The sequence below is a fragment of the Anser anser genome, assembly GCF_964211835.1.
Source record: "Anser anser genome assembly, chromosome: 1".
Classification (NCBI taxonomy): Eukaryota; Metazoa; Chordata; class Aves; order Anseriformes; family Anatidae; genus Anser; species Anser anser.
In genome coordinates, this window is record NC_139720.1 from 137,402,177 (window position 1) to 137,425,689 (window position 23,513).

Sequence of the window (23,513 nt, forward strand, 5' to 3'; positions counted from 1 at the left end):
ATAAGCTTACCCTCAGATCACCCCAGCACCCTCCTCCCATCCCCAACCGGTCAGACACAAGAACCTGCCCCGTCACAGGCTAGGCCACGACTACCGGGTCTACCAAGAGGCAGGCAGCACAAAAGCACACGTCCAAGCTCCTGCAGGCAGAGTGGGAAGCCCAGTACATCAGCAAAACCCCCGAACCTCACCTCTGAGCGCAGTGTGAATACTTCTGGCCCGTGGTCAAAGGCAGGCTAAGAGCTAGCAAGAAGAGCAGAGGGCATTTGGATGGGCTGACTGCACATCCAGCACTAAAGCCTGCCCTTCACCTCACAGCAGAGACATGGTAAATTATCACCAGAATTAGAAATTATTTTATTATTATTTTATTAATAAAATTATTATTTTATTATTATTAGAAGTTATTAGGTAAATTATTTTACCTGTTTCCTGCAGATCCTGGCCATGGAGTGGTTCCAGATCTCTGACTTCATACACTCTGTATACACTATCTCCTGGGAAACATATACTCCCCCTACAGCAGGTGAACCCAACACCATGCTTAAGAGTTGTCCTGGGTGCATGCTTCCACATAAAATGCATTAATGGATAAAAGGCTGTTTTTGTCAAATGCGACATATTTGTATTTGTATGATACTAAAAAATAAACTCAGTTACAAAGGTGTTTTTTTTTTGGAAAAAAATATAATGATATTCTGAAAAAAAAAAAAAGGAATATATGATGAGTTCTCTCCATTGTTTTCTCATGGCTTCTCCCTTTGTAGAAGGGAAGAAGTACCACATAAACTGGCCTATTAGGCAAATCTGAGACAACTGGCAAACCACCAAGCTACTGTTAACCACAGGAGAATGCGCCTACATAAGGTTAAATACAGATGCCATACAGAAGGAAGCAGCTCTGTAACAAAGGAAGTTTGTTTTTATGGAAAGAGCTGTGGCTGAGCTGTACAAATGTCTGACATTCGTGATGTATGAAGCTGACTTCCATCTAAATAGTTCGATCATTATTAAATAACATTTGGAATCTCTGCACTAGACTGACTCAACAAAGTAATTGTTGAGTCTCACAACAGTGAGACAATAAGCTTCTAAAATAACTCACTTCACCATGTTTAAATACCACAGACGCGTTGACGTGCTCTCTGCTGCGACCCAGGGGAACGCCAGTGCATAAATCACTAGAGCCCATCACCTAAGAATACAAATAATTGTGTAACAGACAAACTGAAAACAGGATTTTGAAATCAAACTTTCTCCTGCTTGAATTTGGGGGAGAGTGGGGGACACAACTCATTTACAAGAGTGATGTAACTGAAGAAGTGAAATCAAAAAACTTGTGCTCCCCAACAGATTGTAGGCTAAAATACACACACAGTGTTGAAATGAATCTCAGAATATTTCTCTAGAATGTTTTAATTGCAAAATTACTTCTGAACAACTCTGCAAAACTCCTATTTTCTCTTTGCGTTAACGTGCCCCATTACTAAGATGTTTGAAAGGAAAAAAAAAAAGTGACATTTCTGAGGAAAATGGGGATATTGCAGATTGTGAATGACTTTGGCTTCTGTTCTGCCACGTGTCTAAAAGCCTTAAGTTCTTCAAACACGAAGAATTTAAGGAGGTTTCAAAATGAAAAAACAGGTACCCACCAATCACAAGCAATCACTTTTGTTCCAAATACTTAATAATATGGGCAGGCTTTGAAAATTACAGTTCTTTAAATCTAAAATAAAACAAAATCACCTGTTTCTGGTATTACACATCTAGAGGAAAACCTCCTCCATCTATCATGGTTCACATCCCTCTACAGTCTTGTAAATGGATACAAACACTTCTCCAAGGCGGTTAATGTCCTGTCATCCTGAGGTGGGAAAAATATTAAAATAATCACAAATCGAGCCCTGGCTCTCTAGGAATGTTATTTTTTTTCCCCTCCATTTTCTGAGAGTTTAAAGGATCCTGGCAACAGCCAAAGCAAAGTTAAGGAAAAGGCTTAAGGAAAGGCAACTGTGCTTTTTCCTGCATTCATAGTATGTCATTGCAAATATTCTAATGGTTTTTATAATGTTTTATAATAAGTTATATATAAATTATTATTTTTAAGTACCTTGACTATAATTATGATATGCAATTATTACAAGCGCAAAATTTATACCAGGAGGTAACATATTGCTTGAGCGCTGCCCCTTGTAACTCAGCACTAAATAAACTACTTGTTCATGAGCCAGACAAGTCAGGATGAATAGACTTTCAGCTGAAGCATTTTGCAGCCCATACACTGAAAATGCAAGGTATTCCAATGAGAAGTATTAACTGACATGCCTTTTTGCAGGCTATTTAGAGTTGACTGCTAGGCATTTTATCTCATTTATGGGGCTGATTTAAAAATAATCAAACCTCACAGTAGTGAAAACAGTGGAAAAAATGAAACAGATACAACTTTTTTTCATACACTAACCTAAACACTCTCACAGAATGGTAAAATCATTAGAGGTATGAATTAAGAGAACTAGGTCCATCTCATGTTATTTTCAAAGTTAAATGAATCAAAACAGTTTAGCTTAGTAAAGCAACAGAATCCATCACAGAATAAATAGGCATGCTGCAGACTCGCTTCTGTTGAACAGGCAGACATTTTCAAAAACATGTAGACATATAAAGCCACCTGCTAATAACCCAGTCTCACGTTCAGGGACAAGAAAATATATAGGCAGAAAAATAACGAGTTTTTTTTTTTGTTTTTTTTTTTTTTTTCCCCCAAATATCAGCCTTAGAAAACATAACTGATGTGAGCAGACTGAACTACGGAGACAAAACTCTTTTTTCCCAGCACAACCAAATGGAAAGGTCCTCACAAGAAACCAGGCAGTACAGTAAGCAGGGACATTTCAAGAACAACAATCTCCTTTTCCTTTAGGCTTGGGAAGTGCATTAACCCACTCGTCTAAGATTTTCAAGAATTTTCCTTGTGGCACGCCCACAGTATCTCCTGTTTTTAAATGAAGAGCACCCAATAAAATTGTTGTACTGCAAATGAAACTACTCTCCTAAGTCCTGCTGTAAAAAATTAAGACCATGATAGCAGAGGAGACAGCGTATTTTGACTCAAACACAAGCTGTCCACTTGAAATGCCAAGTCTGCCACACAGAGACAGGTCAGAGTTTGGCCTTTCAAAATCCTTACAGCCGCTTCTCAGGTCACCAGGACTTAAACAACGCTGGCAAAACCCTCAGTCACACACGCTCCACACACACCAGACATTAAGAGATCTCTGGTGGTTTTAATTAATCTAATATACCATCTTTCCCCTTAGCATTTCATCGAGGCAGGGTGCTGGTTCTACAGCACCTTCCAAATTTCTAAAGTGAAAACGTGTCTTGTTCAGGGATGAATGGTTCTACCAGAAAGTCTATTTTTCTTGACTTTCTTTACCCTAAAAGTGCCTGGGGCTACAGCATACCTTAATATGGAAGAACTTCTGGGTGAGGCTTGGTCTAAGTTTTATTCCCAAGCTATCCTTTGACTTAGCAAACCCTGTGCTTCACAGCAATATGCTGCACATAACTCTCTCCAAACCTGTTTGTGACCCCACAATTTCACAATGATGTCCATAAAGATCAAAGGATGCTGCCCAAAGTACAGCACATGTGAATTCTGGATAAACTGAAAAGGCTGTCCCTTCTCGCACTCTGGCGACAGCAGTACTGTGCTAGAATCCACTAAGATACCACAGTACTTGTAACAATTTCAACGTTTTTTGTGTAAAGACTTAATGCACAAAAACTTGGGCACGGTTTTTAACAGCAGCTATATTTTTTCTGAGAAACATGGTAACCCAACTACTGTGGTGCTAATTCAAGAGAGATTCTAAAGCTTATAATTATGTATGCCTATAGAAATAACTGTAACTCACACCTTTTAATTCTGCTCAGCTGGTAGCGCTAATGTCTCAAAAGCAATTTAATAAGATGGAAAAAAAAAACATATTAAAGTAAGCAGTCAGTCACAAACAGCACCCCCTGGCACAACATAAACAATCTGTAACCATGCATCTGATGAGCACATGACTTCACAGGTACTCTCCATTTCTGCTTTATTACCATGACATTAGTCAGCTACATTTCTTTGCAAAACACCGTATAATCCACACACAATATCAATTTACATCTTAACACTTTCAAATGCATTCCATACCAGCTCTTTCTACTACATTGATATGCCTATTTTGAAACTTTTCAATTACTGATTTCCCATCAATAATTTTTCCCATAATCTAAGTAATTCTCCCAATAAGATCTAGTAGTTACTACAGGAGTACAGCTGCATAAAGCCCAAGTTTGCATTGCTGACTACTGTTATATAGAGTTTTCAAAAACTGTTTTAAGTTTATTAGCAATAACTGTAAAATAGTTATAAAATGGAGTACTTTTTCAGAAGTGCACAAGTTACTTGTGACTAAGAAAGAGATCAGTGTATCAAACGCCAAATGAATACACTCAGTACACTGCATAATCTCCAGATAGTGCTGTGCTGGGCCATACAAAACAAGACGCAGAAACGGCCTGCCTGCGTGAACATGTGAAGGTTACCTGCCATGGGAAGGCAAGTTATCATGAGTCCCTTTATGACCAGTGGAGAAACTGAGATGATTTATCTTCTGGACATCTCTCTCTTCAACTTCAGAGATCTTCAACACGTAACTTGGACTAGAAGCATAACTTCAACAGACCCCCAAAGACAGAGAGACCCACAATTCCCACATTTGGAATACTTAGAATAAATGAGAAAAAGAATAGAAAGAGAAATAAGTAATTGAGAAAAAGAATAGATAAAACTGGAAATAGCCCACAAAAGTAGAAGTAACTACACTATTGCAAACATTAGGTAGTAATTCTAAAACACTCAACGATCACTTTTCTTCCTTTAATGGATGTTTTGACTCTTTCATTCTTTTCCTAATTTGTGTAAGTTATCCCCTGCTCTTCCCATCCTTTTTGACAGAAGAAAAAGAAAACACTATTTGCTTTCCTCCTACCCCTTTTTCCTTCACTAGCATCTATGGCAATCCCTCTAGTGTGTAACTTTGCTCTACTGTCTTTTAAACAAATTCCCCGAATTATTTCATTAGGTTTATCTGTACCAAAATTGGTGACAGATTAAGACTGAAACATGTCTCAGATCCCACATCAGCACAGCAGAATTCTCATTCTACGATTTGACAGTTATTTATAATGCTGCTGAATATGTTATCATATTAGCATGCCTGACAAGCTTCTTTCTTTCAAAGTGTTTCTTTTTTTCTTGTTTGTTAAAACAAACTTGCCAAGATTAGTCACATTTAAATACCCAAATTCACAAAGCAATCCCCGTTACTTAATATAAAGGAGCCTCATCAATACGTTTTTCTGGAACTCCACTCAGATTTATTAGTTCCAACACACAGTTATTGTTTGAAAGGTCTTTAAAAGGCTTATTTACTAAAACAAGTACTAATTGTGTTTTCAGTTGCATTCAAACTGGAGCAACTATGCTAAATGAGAAGAATGCCTTTGTCAACTGCAGTCTGGAGTACTGTAAACAAATTAATATGAAGCACCAGAAGGTTTATACCATAGTGTCAGTCAGCATTTCTTCCTCTAACTATGCAACTCTGAACACAGAAGTAAAGCTAATGTATATTAAAACAAACAACAAAAGTGGTATCCTATATCAAGAACATAAAAGGTTAACATACATTATCAGTCTATCTTAAGACTATTCTTCATCACACTGGTACCTGAGCAGCTTCCACATAAAACAGGGAGAATATCCACTAGAGATCTCTGACAAAGTCTGAATGTACTCCAAACCTAATTATACTTAAATGAAAAAGTTTAGTTATAGACTCGTATGAGGCCACGATCTCATCTCATTTTTCTCTCATATTGAAATTTACACCATGGTTGCCCTGGGACTTGTTAATTTGCTTTCAAGAGAAAGGTTTTCATTTTAAAAGTTTTTGAAGCCTCTTCTAAGAGATAAAAGTACTCTGAAGTAATCTCAACTTCCAACATATTTTACTCATGACTGTTCCTGCACAGTACTAAATGGGGAACAGTGATAAACACGAGAGTTTCAGACTCAGAAGGTAACATTCATTATACCTCTGAAGGCACTACTGGGGAACAATAAAGATAAGGCACACATAACTGTTAAAAAACACAAAACAAACAAGAGTCTCTATCTGTTAATCTTCCCTCAACTTTGGTGTCAAATACACTACGAAGATATCCAAATGCTCAAGGTTGCATTTATAGAAGAAAGAGATCATGACGATCATTACAGTTCACTTCTTCTTAAAGTAAAAATGTGTCCAGTTTCTTTTTAATATGTTCAAAAGCATCTTTTCCCATATAGTCCATACGCCCTTCCTCCCATTTTCTCCGTTCATCTTCAGGATTTGGTTCTTCTGGTTTGAGGTGAATAGAGAGTTCTGAAACAGAATGTGTAACCTCATTCTGCAGGAAGAAGCAGAACAGTGGGAAAACAGTCATTTGATTGTTCTTATTTCAGTGCTATGAAGTTAATACTTGGAAGTCAAATTTCTGCTTTACACGGTTGCAGGTAAAACATGCAAGCAAACAAACAAAAAACAAACAGTATTTGAACACTCATGCTTACTTTGATAACGTGATCTCGTTGTCTTAGCACCTGTGAACACCAAGCATTTATTTTGCTTCTTTTAACTCAAAGCTTGGCACACTCAGCAACAATACAATGAGATTTCATCATGGGGCTTTCATGCCGGCATAAGTTTCTATATATTTTGGCCATGCATTTTATTGTACCTTCAGTGAGATCAGTATTATTTATCAGACATGAAGCACTTGTTAAATTAATTCAAGAGACTGATATTATCTGAGACTAATTAATTTGGAATGACACTACAAAACTCTGAATCGTGGTTCAAGATCAAGTTATCATAGGTGCAGAAATGTAGGATATATTATTGATAATTTCAACCAAATAAAAGAAAAAACATGTCTGTGACTGACCAATGTTAGTAAAACTAGAACATCCCAACAATTATAACCAGCAATAAAGAAGAAATATAACAAAAGCTAATCAAGACAGGTACTGAAAATCTGCTTTCAGTACTCTTCCAAGAGAATCAAAGGCAAACAACTCACTTCATGTTACAAAGTTAAAATAAACCAGAACAGCCTTCCAGTGAAGCCCTCACCAGTTATAAACATGCTTTAGAATAGGCCTGAATAACTGCAATTAGTGAGATATCAGACTTAAACTGACTAAGTGCCCTGGAATTGCCATTTTATCTGCCAGTTTTGGGCACAGGACTTACATGAGACTTGCACCCACAGACCCGGTAAGGTATTTTGCACAGCCAACATGACACTATATACTGAAGTTAACTGCACTCTTCCTATGTATCCTTGCCTGAGACCCAATCTGTACATGACCTTAAAGATCAATAAACACTCTGAAGAGCATGCTTGACTCACAGTACATCATCTTCCACTTGCTTAGAAACATCACTTCAACAGGTGAAAACAACAAACAAAACATGACAAAAAACGTTGATGATTATGTTATTGGCCAGTTCCAGGCTGGCACTGAAAAATATACACTTAAAAACTAGAAGTATAACTGGTAAAATTGGATCATACGCCATTATTGGAAGAGGTTAAGAAATTAATTACATAGCTGAAATATTTTTACACATTGCATCATAGTTAGTAGATATTTCCCAAAACGATGCTGGCAGCAAAGACATGCACGCAATTATCAACCAAAGTGCAATGCAGAAAGCTACGTGTACCAGTTCTGAGGCTTCCTGAAACGCAGGATGAAAAGTAAGTTGTTCTGAAGGTCTGTCAGGCTCAGAGGGATGGACGTTAGAACTGCATTGTTCAACTTCACATACAGGTTGCTAAAATACAACCACTGAGGTTTTATTAGGAGAACAATTTTTTTCCCAGTTTTCTTATCATGAAAATGCATACAAGACAAGTGGATTTCAGTCTTGGGATAGAGGAAAGCAGTGAAACATCATGAAATATTATCAACAAGGACAAAATTCATCTCACACAGCTTTAGCTATCAAAATGGCACCGAGTCTAAGCTCCTACTATAATCAATCCAGGATAAGTACCTCCAGAGGGCAGCTCATCTCATCCTAAGATAGTTTCAAGAGTGGCTGGCACTCTTCAGAGACTACAGAAAGAGCCTGGAAAACTAGCTTACAGTAGATGTCTACATTCACAAGGCCAAACTTAAATGGGAAACAAATCTCATTTTAGGATTCTAGCTTGCTCTGTAACTCAAGCTTTTTATATGCATAGAATGAGAACAGAACAACGTATTCCAAAAGATAAATAAAACAGGCTGCCCCCAATATATTTGCCTTTGCCACATATCAAAACATAAATGAGTAGGCAGCCTCCACTCTGGGGTCTGCTTTGCCAAAAGCAGAACAGTCTCACAACACTACTGAAGCTAAGCAACATAAAATGGAACGATGGTGTTCCTAACTAAGATGAAAATCAGGTTGTTCACTTCAAATTAATACAATCTTCTGATAAACCAATCTTACTGTATTGTAATAAAAAAAAATAGTATAATTGACATTTGAACTTAAATGAACATTGTTATTTTTCCACCCCAAAAGAGCATCTTGAAAATGCATTCCCTATTTAACTTCAGCATTTCCAATGGTCAGGCGCATCAAATACAAGATAAAACATTCTTGCTAATCAACTATTCTTAAGTTGTAAGACTCTGCGGTTTTCCTTCAGCACTTCCACGCTCAGGGTGGAAAAGAAGGAAGGGAAGACTACAGCTTTATTTTATGGAGTAACTATAGTCTGAAGTGCTGAACATAATAAAAACTGTCTTCGCCTTAACAGAAAATAGTCCCCGAGAGCAGACATTACAACATTAATTTTATTTTCCCCCAGTTGTACCTTGCTAGAGCATGGCTTATCATAACCACACAGTGACTTACACCTGCAGAAACATTGCTCTACTACCTCCAGTTAAATTCCTGCACAAAATAAGGAGAGTCAGTGCAACAGAAATACCCAAATACATGAAGAGTGACAGAAGTACCAGGACCTCTGCAGTGATCACCAGTGAATTCTTTGCAAGATATTCCGTGTTGCACAAATCATTGAAATCTGGGGAACAGTTTTCATAGTCAGCACTTCAGGGATAAAACAAAAAAAAAATCTACACAAAAGGGATAAAAGGATTTTAGCTTTAAGTATATTTATTTACAGGAACATTAATACTCAGTAGATTAATTTGGTAACATAGCTTCTTTTTATTACATTTTATTAAGGACCTAGCAGCTTTCAGTACGTAATCTCTTCATAAAATTCAGTGCAAACTCTTTCAGCCTCCAAGTACATCATGCGCACATGACTAAACATTAAAGAAAACAAATATTCTTGAGACTATTTCTCATGAAAGCAAGAAAATTCAATGGTGACAGCTAAAGTGAAGAAGCTATTATCTCCCAGATCAGAAACCTAAATCAAAATCTTATTTTATTATATCATTTTATTTTGTTACTGCATATAAGAATATACAGCACACTTACAGCTTCGAAACTGAGTTCCTCAGGTGGACAAGCCGTGGAATGCATTTCATATGTCTGCTCTGGAGGTACAGGCATTTGCAGCGAATTTGCCACAGAAGGCTCAGCCTTTTTCAGTGTAATTTCAACTCCGTTGAAAGTATGCTAATAAAAACAAGAACATCCTGTCACTGAAATAAAATTTTGCAGGAAATCAGTACCTTATTTCCAACAGCTTCACTTCTAACGTTTTCAGCGTTGAAATTCATAAAGTCAAACAATTTGTGGTCCCAGTATCAGAACATATTGCAATTTAGATTTATGAACTAAAGAGTATGCTGCCATCATCAGCAGGGAAACCTAACAAGTCCTTCCATCTTAATGTTACTGTAGCTGAACTATTTCTTCACTGCCCAATTTTTTAAAAAAACTAACGTGCATTGAAGTATGAGATCAAAACCTACCCATTCCTTCCTCTGCTTTCCAATTTGTCATGAGATTTATAAACCAAATTCCTCTCTGGAGCTTTGATGATAATTGTCCAACTGATTGTATGACACTATGCAATTCATTTAATGATGGTAATAGTTTAATATTTAAAAAACAAAAAATAAAATATTTTATATGCATAAAGTGACCTAAATTGTCATGTCTGGATATGAAATTAAAAATCATATCTTCCTTCTGCTCATTAGTTTATAATGTAGGTCTCCAAGAAAGCATCTGTTTATCAACAGATTTTTATTCTATTCATGCAAACTATACATTGCTGTACTTCCTCTGATGAAAAAAAGTGTAAAGAGCTCAGTAAATGCTTGATGATGTACAACTAACTTATATAACATCCCAAATGTAATTAACTCTGCCTCTGCAAATCTGATTTGTTAAGACTCTCATAAAACAAATTAAAATGCAGAGCTGATAAGGTAGATTTTACTACAGCTCAAGGCCTAGTTTGATGGTCTAAATCAGCTTAGCTTCAAGAAGTCAGAAGTCTGTTTCATAGCCAGATGATCACCTTCTCTGCCTAATTTGTCCCATATTTCGCATTTAATTTGTAGAACATATTTACATACATTTGCCATACAAATTCCTCCTCAGTTAAGAAGGCGAGTGGGAGAAATCTTTGTAAAGCCATGGTACCCCAAGTGTTTCCTAAACTGTTAGTTTAGATGCCTGTAGAAGCAGTCACTGCTATTGCCAATCAGCAGACGTTTTCCCATGTAATTCTGTCCTCCGGAGAAGGCCGTTTTCATAATTTTTCTGTGACTCAGTACATTCCCACTAACTCCTTGATAGTTACCTTGCATTCCTCAGATTCTGATCGTTCCGTCTTTTGAAGGTTTTCTAACAAAGGCAGTATACTGGCACTGTATATATTCCACCAGAGGGCAAGAAATGACAGCTGATGAAAAGACCCAGAGGTGGTGCCATCGTGCATAACTCTCTTTGTTTGAAGGTTGTATTTGTAGTTCCAGGGCTTTGTCGCTCCCAAGAAGTGAACAACTTTGGCATCTCTGCCAAAACTGTAGAAATTAAACATACAGATCTATACATCAAAGATAATTTTAGCATATATACATTGCTAAAGAAACATGCTTACTCTCTCACTGGTGAGGCAATTTTGACATTTTGTAACAGCAACACATTCAATATGAGTATATATATATAAACATTTTTATCTTTTGAGATTAAGGTATTTCACATAGCATACAGTAAACAAAAGGCTACACTGCCATTTAGCTTCCATCTGCTAATGCCAGTAGAAAAACTCATGAAGGAAACTAAAAGGCACATGCAGTCCCATTTCCAGTCCTTCTCCATGCCCTGTTCACAAACAAATAAATACCACCTCAAACACCAAATCAACAGAATTGTTTAGCACTTTAACATTGTTTAACATTTGAAAATGCCTAATAAAAACATCATCCTAAGTTCACCCCCCAAAAAGAATGTTTTGTGCAACTGTTACAGTTAAACTGTTACAGTTAAACTGTTACACCCTAAATCTTAAAAACAACTTGCCTTTTGCCAGAAAAGTTTCTCTGACTGAACTGTCTGGGGTAATATAATTACCAGCACAAATTCAGTTTCAAGAAGAACCTAAGAATTAAAAAAAAAAAAAAAAAAAAAAAAAAAGAGAGAGAGAGAAAGAAAAAAAATCCCAAATATTTCCCATAGAACTGACTGAAAAAAAGGAACAAATTTAAAAGTAAAGCACTCAGAACCTAATGTTGAAGTAATTTACATATTTCCAAATTTGGGAAAAACTTTTCTGAAGCAACTTTTGAGACAGAGCAGCCAACTCTGGGACTCTCTATCTGTCCCAAAGATAGACATAAGAAGCTTTCGTATTGCTCTTAATCTTCTATTACACAATTTTTACATAATATGTCATTTCTTACTGCTGTAATTTAAATCAACAGAATATGCCAGTGTTATTCTCTCACTTTCTTGTAATAAATGATTTGTTGTTAGCAAGCTACAGTAATTTACAATCAGCCAAAAGTCACTACTTACTGATTGAAAGCAGGAACATAGGTGTATACAGCACTGCTGCTTAAGTTATAGATGAAAGGTAAGTGTTTACCAATATCTGCTGTTGCCCAGTTGCTGAAGAAGCTATTCAGCAAGCCTTGATCACCCCCTAAAGCATACATAAAACAGTATTAGCATAATGTATAAGTACATGCAAATTTACATCAAAATTTCATGTCCAAGGATGGATGTGAGACTGGTATGATCACGGGACCGCAGCTTAGACTTGACAAAACGGCCACATGAGCAGGTGCAAGTGAGTAATACCTGGTCCACTCTGATGCAATTTCAGTGTAAGTGGAGTCCTATCGGAACATACGAAGAGAGGAGTAGGAAGGGGTTTTGGTCTCCCTCAGAGCAGAGGATCAGCTATATTTCTCTCTCCTAAACCAGACGGCAAAATTAAAACTTACTGAGCGAGGCTCAGACACAATGTCCCTTCATTATAATTTTCTGGGAATCACAGCCTGCAGTAAGTCAATGTGTCCTAAATACTGCGTAAGAGGCAAAGATCTGCACCATAAATTTTTGTGGAAGCGTAATTACTTGAAGCCTAGAGAACTCCTGCCTTTCTCCATTCTGCCAGATAGCACGGAAGCTACACAAAAAATGCCTTATTCAGAATGAATCTAATTTCTTACACTTTAACTCTTATGCCTTGCCCCTCTGTTATGCCTTACCGTCAAAGCTGCCATGTTCAGCAGCAAACTGGAGCAGCAGGTTGTAAGTTTTTAAAGATGGTCGGAACACAAATACACCACTATTAAAGCAGTCAGGCCAGCCAGAATCCGGAGCTGCTGAAAACTCTTCTCGATCGAACAATTCATCAACATTGCAAAGCACCTTGGAGAGAGTAGTAGAAAAGAAGTTGTTACAGAAGATGTTTTTCTGGAACATAAGTAGTTAAATCAGTACTAACAAATTCAGTTTAATTCAACCAAGTATGTAGCTTGCATAGCATAAAAGGAGATACAATGCCAAACATGTTTGTGGCCAGCACTTATTTTTTAATGTAATAAGGTAACATTAACTGTGGTTCCCCATGACTTCTCTGACAAAAGTGCAAACCCTATGAAATTACTTTATAAGCCTCAGAGACCCTCCAAAAGGTCCCTTTAAATATTACAACATACCATGAAAACATGTAGTCTCCTATTTCTTAGCTCACTTTCTCAGTGAAATTGAATCCATTGTTCTCAGTAACTGCAACAAAGCTGAGAATCCAAATAATTTGACTTAGCAACAGGATGACTAAAGGGGTAGAAGAAAAAAAACACCTCTTTTTACTGATTTTCTAACGTATGTTAAGCTCAGAGTCTTGCTTTGGTTTGGTTTCAAAGCTTCACAGTGAAGTGGCAAAAATCAATCAGGTTAAGGCCCAGATCAGTGTTAAAGTCGGTAGAAAGACGGCTGTGCAGTCACTGAATGCCTGCACCCCACCCATAACAGTCATCAAGGGAGCCACTGTGAAAATAGAACGATTACTACTTTTTTAAATTCAATTAAAAAACACAGCCAAATACTTGCCTTCTTCCTTTAATACTAAACAGGAAATCATACGCTTTTCCCCTCACTCCCTGAGAATAATAATTTAATTTGGTTTCTAATGCAACTATAATCTTATTAAATCAAAATGCATCCCACTCTCTCAAAATGAAGCACTTAAGTGCAGAGAAAGGCTGACATGACTGTTGCCAAAATTAGTTTGTTTTTTTTTTTTAATCTCCTTATGAAAAAAATATGATTGTTTCTGGCTTTTTTTTCCTCTCTATTTTATAACTAGGCTGCCTTCCTGACCAGAATAAGCCCAAACGAAAGTATATGAGAGAGATCTCTTCTAAACATCTGTCAGAAGCCAATTTGAATAGTGTGTGTTTATATCTTTTGAGGACAGTCCTGAGACTACTCTCAGAAACAGGATCCACTTCTCTGCAGCCAGCAGAACTGTGAGCATTGCCAAACATCCAGCTGGAGCTTCTGTGACCGTGTGTCCCCCAGCAAATCTGGTCACTTGGTAGGCCACCAGGTTGCGAGACAAGGAAGCATCCCACACCCAGAGCAGCTGTTTAAGACACACAAAAATGTTGCCACGGCTCCTGCTTTACTCACCAAAGTGTCTGCATCCATGAAGACACATTTGCTATAATGAGTAAGAGTCCAGCAGTGAAGCTTAGTGAAGGTTACACCCAGTTCTGGCCTCTGCAACAGAGCCAACCGGACCGAGTCAGCACTGTCGAGTGCATCCACCTCGATGACTTCATCGAACACGCTGCGCAGGACAGACCTACCAGAGCAAGCAGTGGAGGGAAAGAAGGAAATTTATGGCGGTTCATCAGACTTCACTTCTGGCACAAAAATAGTGACACACAGCACATTTACTATGACAGTAACAAAGGTTAGATTGATTGGTCAGAAAAAGACATCAAAAGTGCAAAGTCCTTGTAAACAGTCTGCTGAAGTGACAGATACGAGGCCATAAACCATCACTTCTTCCACTAAGGGAGCAGCACATCCACTCTGGGACGCCAGCACATCCCAAAAGTGAAAGGTGCTGCATGGAGGAGAAAACAAACCTTACCTTAGTTACTCAGTCTCCTATAGAAACACTGTCAGAAATTAAAGTAGCTTTCACTCCTGCACAACTGTCTCTAAGGAACAGCACCGTGCTATGTTATGTGTGCATTGTACAGGATGCGGCAGGCACTGTCAGTGCAGTTGTTTGCACCTATCATGCCTGAGCAAAAGCAGCTCCAAAACTGCACCTTCTAAAACAGAAATTATATGCTTGCTCACTACTATAAGTCATCTCAAATGAGACTTTTAGAAAAACATCTTTCCTCTGTGCATCTCTTTCACATGAGTTTAATAGGTGATATCAAAGTAGCTAATTTTCCTTCAAGGCACACAAAAAAAAAGTCTTTTAAACAGTTTATTTATTTACATTACACTATTAACTACAATATCCTGGATTTCATATAAACACAAAAAGAGAAAAGCCTGTGCTGATTATCGAGATTCCAGAGTCATTAGATTTTGCTCGCCTGATCTTCAAGGGACTAAAGTTAACTGTGAAAGAATAAAGAGTAGATACAAATTTCTAGAAACGCAGTTCAGTAACAAACATTTTAAAATGTTATCCTTGGTTTAAAAAAAAGGGGGGGGGGAGGGGAGGGGATCTCGTCCCAGTGAAGGTAGAGGGAGTGGGATGAAAAAATTGAGACTTAGCATCCACCCAGTTGTCAAATTTAACAGTCGTTCAGGAAGGTTTCACTGTTATCACAGACCCTATCTGTGAGAAAAATCCTGGAAAAGCATATTTACCTATATCTAAAGGAGCAAAAAAGGGAAAAATATGTTTCTTGAGACAGCTGCATTGCTAATACTGTAAAATGGCATATAGAAGTTGGGAGTTTGCATGCTTCCTAAACCACAGCAGAATTAAGAGCTTGAGTAGTTGTGGCATGTCATGTTCCTTTTAACAGCTAACACAGTCCTCCAAAAATCAAGGCTAGAGTTCAACAGATCTAATAAATTTCTGTACACACAGTTCTGTCATGCCTGTAGAATCACATCCCAAACTGGAAAGTGATTAAAAAGAAGGGCAGAAAGAAATGTATTTCCCATCATGTTAGCAGTGCACTAATAGTTTAAGATCTGTCATCTGAAATTGAGCCACTGATGTCTTTGGAGAGTTCTGATGTCAGAGGTGGTAGGTCTCTTGCTCTTCCTAAAATAAAGAAGCACTCGGAGGAAGCAAAAAACAAACCAATACACCTTTATTTTGGCTCAAAAGCAAGACACTAAAAGCCTAGTTCCCAAACTTTCGGCTAATGTTCCCAATTACGAGCTTGAAAATCAACTTCTAGCCACAAGCTCTACTTCTGCAAGTGAATTCTTACCAGGCTTACAATCGTATCATGGGTGTTATTTGTGACTCCCCCTCAGAAATCACTAGCCAAGTGGGAAATTCTACAGACAATGCCATGAAACCCGCAGGAAGCCTATTAAAATCCTTCATGTTACTTCTTATTTTTTCCATATTATCGATCTCCAAAATAACATGAATTCTTACCTCATCCCACTGGAAACCCCTGGTGTAATTAGCACTGCCAGTTTTCTGGATGTCGTATGGTTCCTCAATGACTGTCCAAGAACCAGAGCTCCTTGACAATAAACATCATCAGTAGCGAGGGTCACAAAGGCTTGATCCGTTACTGCGAGCAAATATTCAGAAGAGTCATTTTACAGCTTTAATATAAGCTCTTTTGGCTCTACAATCTCCCTCCTCCAGCTAACCAACAGGCTACAGCTTATAACAACCTGCAGCTCCTGTGATAAGCTCTTGTCTTGCCCAAATTCCCCCAGAGGACAAAACTGAATAGAAAATCCAATAAACATAACAGCAGAATATATGCCTTTTTTTTCTTTTTTCTTTTTTTTTTTTTTTGCCTGATTTACATAATACAAAGTAGGAAGCTTTCAGACTAGCCTTAAACAAATACTTCTCCAGGTCACGTTGCCTAAACCTAATGGCAAATCAAACAAGCAGATCTATAAATATTTAGATTGTACATTTATCTAACATAACATTGTATCTAACAATACAACTGATAAAGAAAGTTTTCCTGTTTATATAGTGCCAAAGCTAAGGAAAAAAAAAAGTTAAACACAAACCAGAAATATCTTTCTTTCCATTACCTCACTGAATCAACCTACCAGGCATTATTCTTCGCTTTACTCCCTTTGCACTGGAGTAACTGGTGCTGGCTGAACAACTGGTACCTACTGACATATGCAAAGCAACTGCTGCTGAGGTTGGCAACCCTGCCAAAGTTACGGATCCCTACCTATCCTTACCTTAAGCAACTCCGAGAAAATTAGTTGTGTTCCTCAGAGTCAAAAAGCATATGAGAAAAAAAAAGTTACAATAAAAAAGAAAGCAAGCTACACTCCTGCACAATATCACCTAGAGCACATTTTGTAAAGGTACTGGGCCTGCGACACCAGGTGCTGCTTCTTCAGCTCTGCCCTCCAACAGAGCCATTATCAGGGTTCTGGGGCAAGCCAGAACCTAAAATTCAGTGATGTCATGGGCATCTCTCAGGGATGAAGGAATACCTCAGTTTCCTAGGCTGCAAAATTAACCAGAACGAAGTAACTGGGTCACACAGGATGAGGTGAATTCCACCGAGCTACAGAGCATCAGTAAGAATTTGTCCTGAACTACTCGAATAAAGCCACCGTCAATTTTAGGGAAGAACAATTGTGATAAACTATCAAAAAACAAAACAAAACACGGTGTCACACAGTTTCCAGGCTCTACGAGAGACACTCAGAAGGAATCTGGCAGAACCAGCGCAGAGCACCCAACAAGCGACCTCAGAGGCTGCCGAAACGCGCAGGTTGAAACCTCTGCCCTAGCATCGAGGTGTGTAATGAAGTATGGCCGGTGCCCTCAGACACCGAGCACTTTCATTTCCATGTCATCCAAACCCAGAGGGAAACGCAGGCCCGCTGTGTGCTGACCTGTCCCCGTATCACCAGCCAGACCTGAACTCTCAGTGGGGACAGCCGCCGCGCTCCTCCTACACCACTGCAGGCCCCCGCGATGCTCAACGAATTCGGCAGTGGCAAACTTAGCCAAGACACTCAATCACCCACCCAAACGTAAAACAGCCTGCAGATCCCTCAGCTAAGCAAATTCCAATAGCCTTGTTAATCACGATTCCCAGAAGCACATAAAGAAAAAAGGATCTTTCTCTGTGGAAACACCTGAACCTCCTGTTATTGCAACAGCTCAGGCAAGTTATGGGTGTTGCAGAAAACAACGCATAACTGGTGCTTACATGGAGAGGTTTGGAAGCACAGTTGTAAGCTGCTCTTACTGCAGCTTTCCAAAAGGTTACACAAATACAAGCACACATCCAAAAAAAATAATAATAAACAACACACACACACACAAAAAAAAAAAAGCTGAAGGCCACTTCAGCAATAAAATTATTCTCAGAAGACACAAAGACTCCGAAAAGAAAGGCACTTTTGTGTTAGGCAACAAGCATCTCCAGCCAAAAAAAGTAATAAAACAACTAGTGAGAAGAACGTGGGGGGGAGGTTAGTACAAAAAGCAAACTGTGAAGAGAGTAGGTGTTTAAATCTTAAAACCGCTATTTTAAATAACAACCATAAAACCGAGCACATAATCTCCTTACTGCTTCTGCAAATTCTTTTAGCTACAGAAACCAAATATTTACATATATAATGCACCCAAACTACTAAACAAGCTGCTCATCAAAGAGTTCAGCAAGTTGGTGTGGCAAATTACCACATCTTACACATACTTTCATGCCAGTACCTCTCAGACGAAAGCTGTGGTCAGAACGAGAAGGAGGCAAACAGCTGAACGAATACAGCTTCTAAGAAACTTTGGCTAATGCTTAGCAAAGTAAAGAAACCCATTGTCTCTTCTGAGAATCAGCTGTGGGATACGTTTTCTGGCCTTCTTAATATAGTGAACTATTACAAAGATAATTAAATTGATAATCAAACTACTGGCTGAAACCATACAACATTAAAATGTTACTGATGCAAACAGAAACAGATGCTAGCTATTTTAAAATGATGCAGAGTTATCAGTTACTCTGTTAAAGATCACGGGTGGGGGTTAAAATCAAAAGACTTTATCATTACTTGTTCTTTCATCTAATCCATGTTTTCAAGGGAAAAAAAAGCGTTACTTGAATTTCCCTGTTTGGACCATTCCTTGAAACTCTGTCCCTATAATTACTCTATTTTTAAAACTCGAAACTACAGATAAGATTTGCATAAAGATCTACGAAACTAAACTCTGCCAAAAATCCCCATTTAAATTAAAGAAAGAATAATGTTGCTTTAAATTTAACCTACACAGGGCTTCACCCACTGATTCCAAGCTGCAAAAGCAGCAATATTTGATCTTTAAGTTTGAAAGCCAAGGGTATGGGTACTTAAAATTCATTGCAACTAGATTTTTTTTTCTTTTTTTAAAGTGTCAAGGGCAGCTTTATGCATAATTTTCAGTTCTTTGAGCTGAATGACAATAGGATTTTTCACAGAAAACACCTAGTGTGAAGAGTATTGAGTTTTCAAGCAAATTGTTTTCAAGCTGTGGAACCCTATGGCTGATATCACTAACTCTCAGTGAATTATAAGAAAAGTAAGCGTATGATTAGAATCACATTAAAACTACGTTGTATGAATTTATGACTGCTGATTTCTCTTATCTAGACTACCACACAGCACATGAAGTTGCAAGTTTAGAAATCATCATTGCCAGCACTGGCAAAAGTTTCTCAGAAGAAACCAGAGACTTTCAAGGAAATAACTGTGATGAGTTATTTTAGAGACCCAAGCTGCAGATAGCAGCACAGAAAAGACAGAAAAAGTAATGTGAATCACTACAATAGGCAGAGTGATTTTATGCGCAATGTGTTCCAGCTTTTTTAGTCAAGATCACCAGCTTCTTACGCTACTTACTCATAGCAGTGCCTCAGACAAAACTGCCAGGGGCAATATTCTTAAACAGGCCTGAAAACCAGTTCTAGGGCTGCAGAAAAGCCTTGGAATCTGCACCAGCAAGCAGACCGAGCGGTCCTCACTTTGATGATCACAGAAAAAGGGGAGACAGAGAACGAACCAACTCCAGTGAGAGTCAAAAGTTACTCATAAAATAAGCGCTGAATGAAACACATACCTGCCAGCTTCAAGACAAGTTTAAGTAGTTTCTTTCATAACCCAACAGACATAGCTTTGTAAACATATTTTTGTCTTCTGACAGACAGAGAAAGGATAAATGTGCTCTAGCAGTGACTCCTGGAGTAACAAATTTGTCAAGTTGCCCACTCCAAAGCTGCCATAGGAGACAGAGACATGCAGGCTACAACTCTCCTGCAGGCACACTCTAAATAACACATTGCTGTCACGCATAAAAATAAGAGTGCATAAAATTGCTAAAAATCCCCAACAGGCTGGTTATGTCCCCCGTACGTACTGCCTTGCGTGCTAACCAACATTGGCCCTTTGTTTTCTTACATCTCTCCCTGTTGCCATCTGCTGTTCCTTTCTCACCCCCCCACTGAAGATGTGATCCCTGTGGGGCCAGCACGCTACAGCCTGGGTCTGTGCCCACTCTGAAACCTGCAGCAACGAGGCCATGGCCACTCCTGCCCACCTCACCTTCTGTGGCAGTGGTGTTGTTACCCCTCTCCCACACCCAGGTCCCTGCGCATCTTCCCCTGGAGGTGTGTTTGCCCACAGGTGGGTCAGGCTTACTGCAGAGATAAATGTCACAGCCTCCTGGCTTCGCTGACCTAGCACAACCATCTTCAGAAGCATCTGGCACAGAAAGCTCTGCTCCAGCTGACACCTGGAGCCTCAGCAGCAGGGAGACGTATTCTGCCACAAGTATGCAGGATGAGTAACGGTGTGAAAGGCTCTGCCAGACCACCCACAGAAATTATTATGCAAATTTTCAGCAAAGAGGCGGTTCCTGCCATAGCAATCAAGCGATGGCTGGCGATATTAATTCCCGTGTTTGCTTGGTCTGGGTCCAGTAGTGGAGATACTCGTGTTACTGATGAGCGTTGTGCTGGCTCAGCCAGCACCTCTACATGGAATACACGTTGCCATTTGATGGCGTGCAGTATTTCTTGTGGTCTAACAAAGCCCTGCCCGACCCAAACCAAATTCTCTATTATTAAAGCAACGCTGAATTTTACTAGGCAGGATTATGACTTATCTTGGAAGGCTACAGAGAGGAGACTCGTTTCTCATTTAGCATAGATTTTATTAAGTATCTTTCAGTTATGAACAGCTTGGTACCGCTTCAAGAGCCTGCAATTGTGTTATTCAATAGACTGTAAACTATCTCTGTGAAAAATCAAATGCAACGATGTTATAATATGCAATTAAGCATAATACTAGTTGTAAAACAGTCATGTTTGGCTTTGAAAAACGAAATATGAGTAATTGTTTGAGCGATCCGTTTAACCTCTGGGAGCTCAGCGCCGGGCAGGACAAGGCAGAGGACGCCGCACCTCGCACCTAACAGGCTTCGCCACCCCTCTCCTCCCGAAACGCGAGTCCCGGCAGAGCCGAGCCACGCCGAGCCCCTCCCGCACCCACCCGCAGCCCCGTGTCGCAGCCATGTCGCGACTCCGCCGGCGTGGCCGCTCCACCTGCCGCCGCACGGAGCCCGCCCGGCTCGCCCCCCACCAAATGGCGACCCCCCCATCCCCACCCCGGGCCGCTAATGGCGGGCGGGCCGGCCGAGGCCGTACTCACCGGACATCCTGCGGCTGCGGGGCCGGCCGGGATTAGCCTCCTGGCTAATTAGCCTCCGGGGGCGGCGGCCGAATCGCGCTCCCTGCGCAGACGAACAGCGTGAGCGGCGGGGCTTGGCACGGCCCGGCCCGGCCCGGCCCGGCCCGATCCCGCTCCCCTCTCGCCCCCTGCCCCGCCGGGCGCCCCCGAAGCGCCGCTCCCGGTCCCGGTCCCGGCCCCGGTCCGGGCCCTCGCACCTGCCCGGCGCCCCCCGGCGGCTCGGCGCGGCGCTCCCGCCCCGTTGTGCCCGGCCCGGCCCTCTTCTGCCCTCCTGTGCAGCCTTGTGAGGGAAAACAGAGCCGTCCGTGGGGGTTAAGGTCGCGGGCTGTGGAAATGAGCGTTTAGAGAATGAGCGCAGCGACTTCGGTGTGTCCGACGGTAGCCAGATGGCACTCGCCGCGTCGCCGTGAGTTGGCTGTGCAGTGAGGGTCTTGGCTCCCCTCGGATTCTCTGCAGCCATCGTAGCCCCTGCAGACACCTACATGCTGCTAACTGGCCGCCCCGTCTACAGCTACATGTCTTCTGAGAGAGGGTGCTATTCACAGTGAGATACACGTATCTGCATATGAACATACATTCAAAACAGCATATTTTTCTGCAAGTAACTCCAAACTGAACCCTGTCTATGTAATTCTACCACCCAGTATGTGAGGTAATTTTGGGCTGATTGCGTTCAGCAGAGACATTTTTACGTCAAAGCTTTCAATGGACATCAGTGATTACTTAGCTAAGAATGGTGATTTGAGACTGCGTCATCAAGGAAATTACATGTACCACTCAGCTACTAAACCTTTATTTTCAGCAATTTGTGTGTGATAACTGGTGAGTTATGAGGCTGTACAAGTTGCAGCGTTTGTTCCGTCACATATGGGAAGTATTCTAAAAAAGATGGTATCATTGCTCTAGTAGTAGTGGCAGAGGTGTTCTAGGAAGAAAGGACATAAATGCATAGGAAATGAAGCTTTATTTACCCAACGGAAACAAAAATTTCAGGAAATGTGTTGATCATCTGCTTACATAGCTTACCTAAACAATAGAATCATAGAATCATTAGGGTTGGAAAAGCCCTCCAAGATCATCTGGTCCAACCATCCCCCTGCCACCAATGTCACCCACTAAACCATGTTCCTAAGCACCACATCCAACCTTTCCTTAAACACCCCCAGGGACGGTGACTCCACCACCTTCCTGGGCAACCTGTTTCAATGCCTGCCTGACTGCTCTTTCTGAGAAGAAATGTCTCCTGATTTCTAACCTGAACCTCCTCTGGCACAACTTGAAGACATTCTCTCTAGTCCTATCAGTAGCTACCTGTGAGAAGAGGCTGACCCCCAGCTCCATTCTTACAAATAGCAAGATTGCTATTGTAGATACCTTTATTGGCAGATTTATTTCAATTAGGGGACTTTATAATCAACAAAAGCAACTTATTGGTAATTTAAGCCATGTTTACACCCAGATGTTTTTCTGTTTTGCTGGGGTACCAGCAACACTTTTTATAGCATATGCTAGACTTAAAATGGCAGAGCCAATAATACAAGCTAGAACTCTGATGGTCTAACAACTAGTTTATATTCCTTCCTTTCCCTTGAGATTTAAATATGTTAGAGCTTCCCTACATAAATACCAAACTGATGGAATAATTACGCTAGTTAAGAGGAAAATTAGTACTGAAAATTGTGCCTCCACACCAGTATATTGGTGGCATGTTGCTGTCATTAGCCCAAAGAGCTTCAGAAGGTGAACATTTGGTCAGGGTTTTGTCTAATTCAAGTTCATGGTGTTTGCTCAAATTCTCCATAATAAAATCTGCTTTTTCACTAATAATAACAAAAACAACTTCTACTGAGTAAGAAATTGGTTTACAAATACAATGAATAAATTTAAATCACTTGTAACAATATTTCAAAAGCAAAAATTGGTATGCCCTTAATAATGCCTATAAATCCTTCTATGGACACTGATCCTGAAAAAAAAAAAAAAAAAAGATTCTTAAGCTGTTTCTTTTTTTCCCCCTAAAGTCTTCAGTAGGTCACA

The 23,513-nt window shown here is 39.8% G+C and overlaps 1 protein-coding gene across 5 annotated transcripts; it reads right to left on the minus strand.

Annotated features, from left to right (window-relative positions):
- Window positions 1-4,057: 4,057 nt before the first annotated feature.
- On the minus strand, window positions 4,058-21,956 carry GYG2 (glycogenin 2). 5 transcript variants are annotated; one of them, XM_083814232.1, is made up of 10 exons: window positions 21,674-21,956; window positions 21,438-21,519; window positions 16,192-16,333; window positions 14,229-14,403; window positions 12,800-12,962; window positions 12,102-12,228; window positions 10,885-11,107; window positions 9,606-9,746; window positions 7,824-7,934; window positions 4,058-6,501 (listed from the first exon to the last, which is right to left on the minus strand). In XM_083814232.1, exons 2-10 carry the CDS (start codon window positions 21,442-21,444, stop codon window positions 6,340-6,342), a joined length of 1,251 nt encoding a protein of 416 aa, XP_083670358.1. In that variant the 5' UTR covers window positions 21,445-21,519; window positions 21,674-21,956; the 3' UTR covers window positions 4,058-6,339. The 5 variants fall into 5 exon arrangements, with proteins under 5 accessions (XP_083670358.1, XP_083670357.1, XP_083670360.1 ...); XM_083814231.1 differs by lacking the exon at window positions 21,674-21,956 and having other exon boundaries at window positions 21,438-21,655; XM_083814234.1 differs by lacking the exons at window positions 21,438-21,519; window positions 21,674-21,956 and adding an exon at window positions 20,465-20,618 and having other exon boundaries at window positions 7,824-7,948.
- Window positions 21,957-23,513: the final 1,557 nt, after the last annotated feature.

What these genes read in the sequence shown, in the direction of transcription:
- GYG2 (XM_083814230.1), bottom strand. Translation starts at nt 20,489, where the DNA reads ATGCTTCTGAAGATGGTTGTGCTAG. An exon ending in GGGGTTTCCAGTGGGATGAG is followed by an intron (nt 14,404 to 16,191) that starts GTAAGAATTCAT and finishes TTGCTCTGGTAG; the next exon opens with GTCTGTCCTGCGCAGCGTGT. An exon ending in AGGAACTCAGTTTCGAAGCT is followed by an intron (nt 7,935 to 9,605) that starts GTAAGTGTGCTG and finishes GTTGTATTTTAG; the next exon opens with CAACCTGTATGTGAAGTTGA.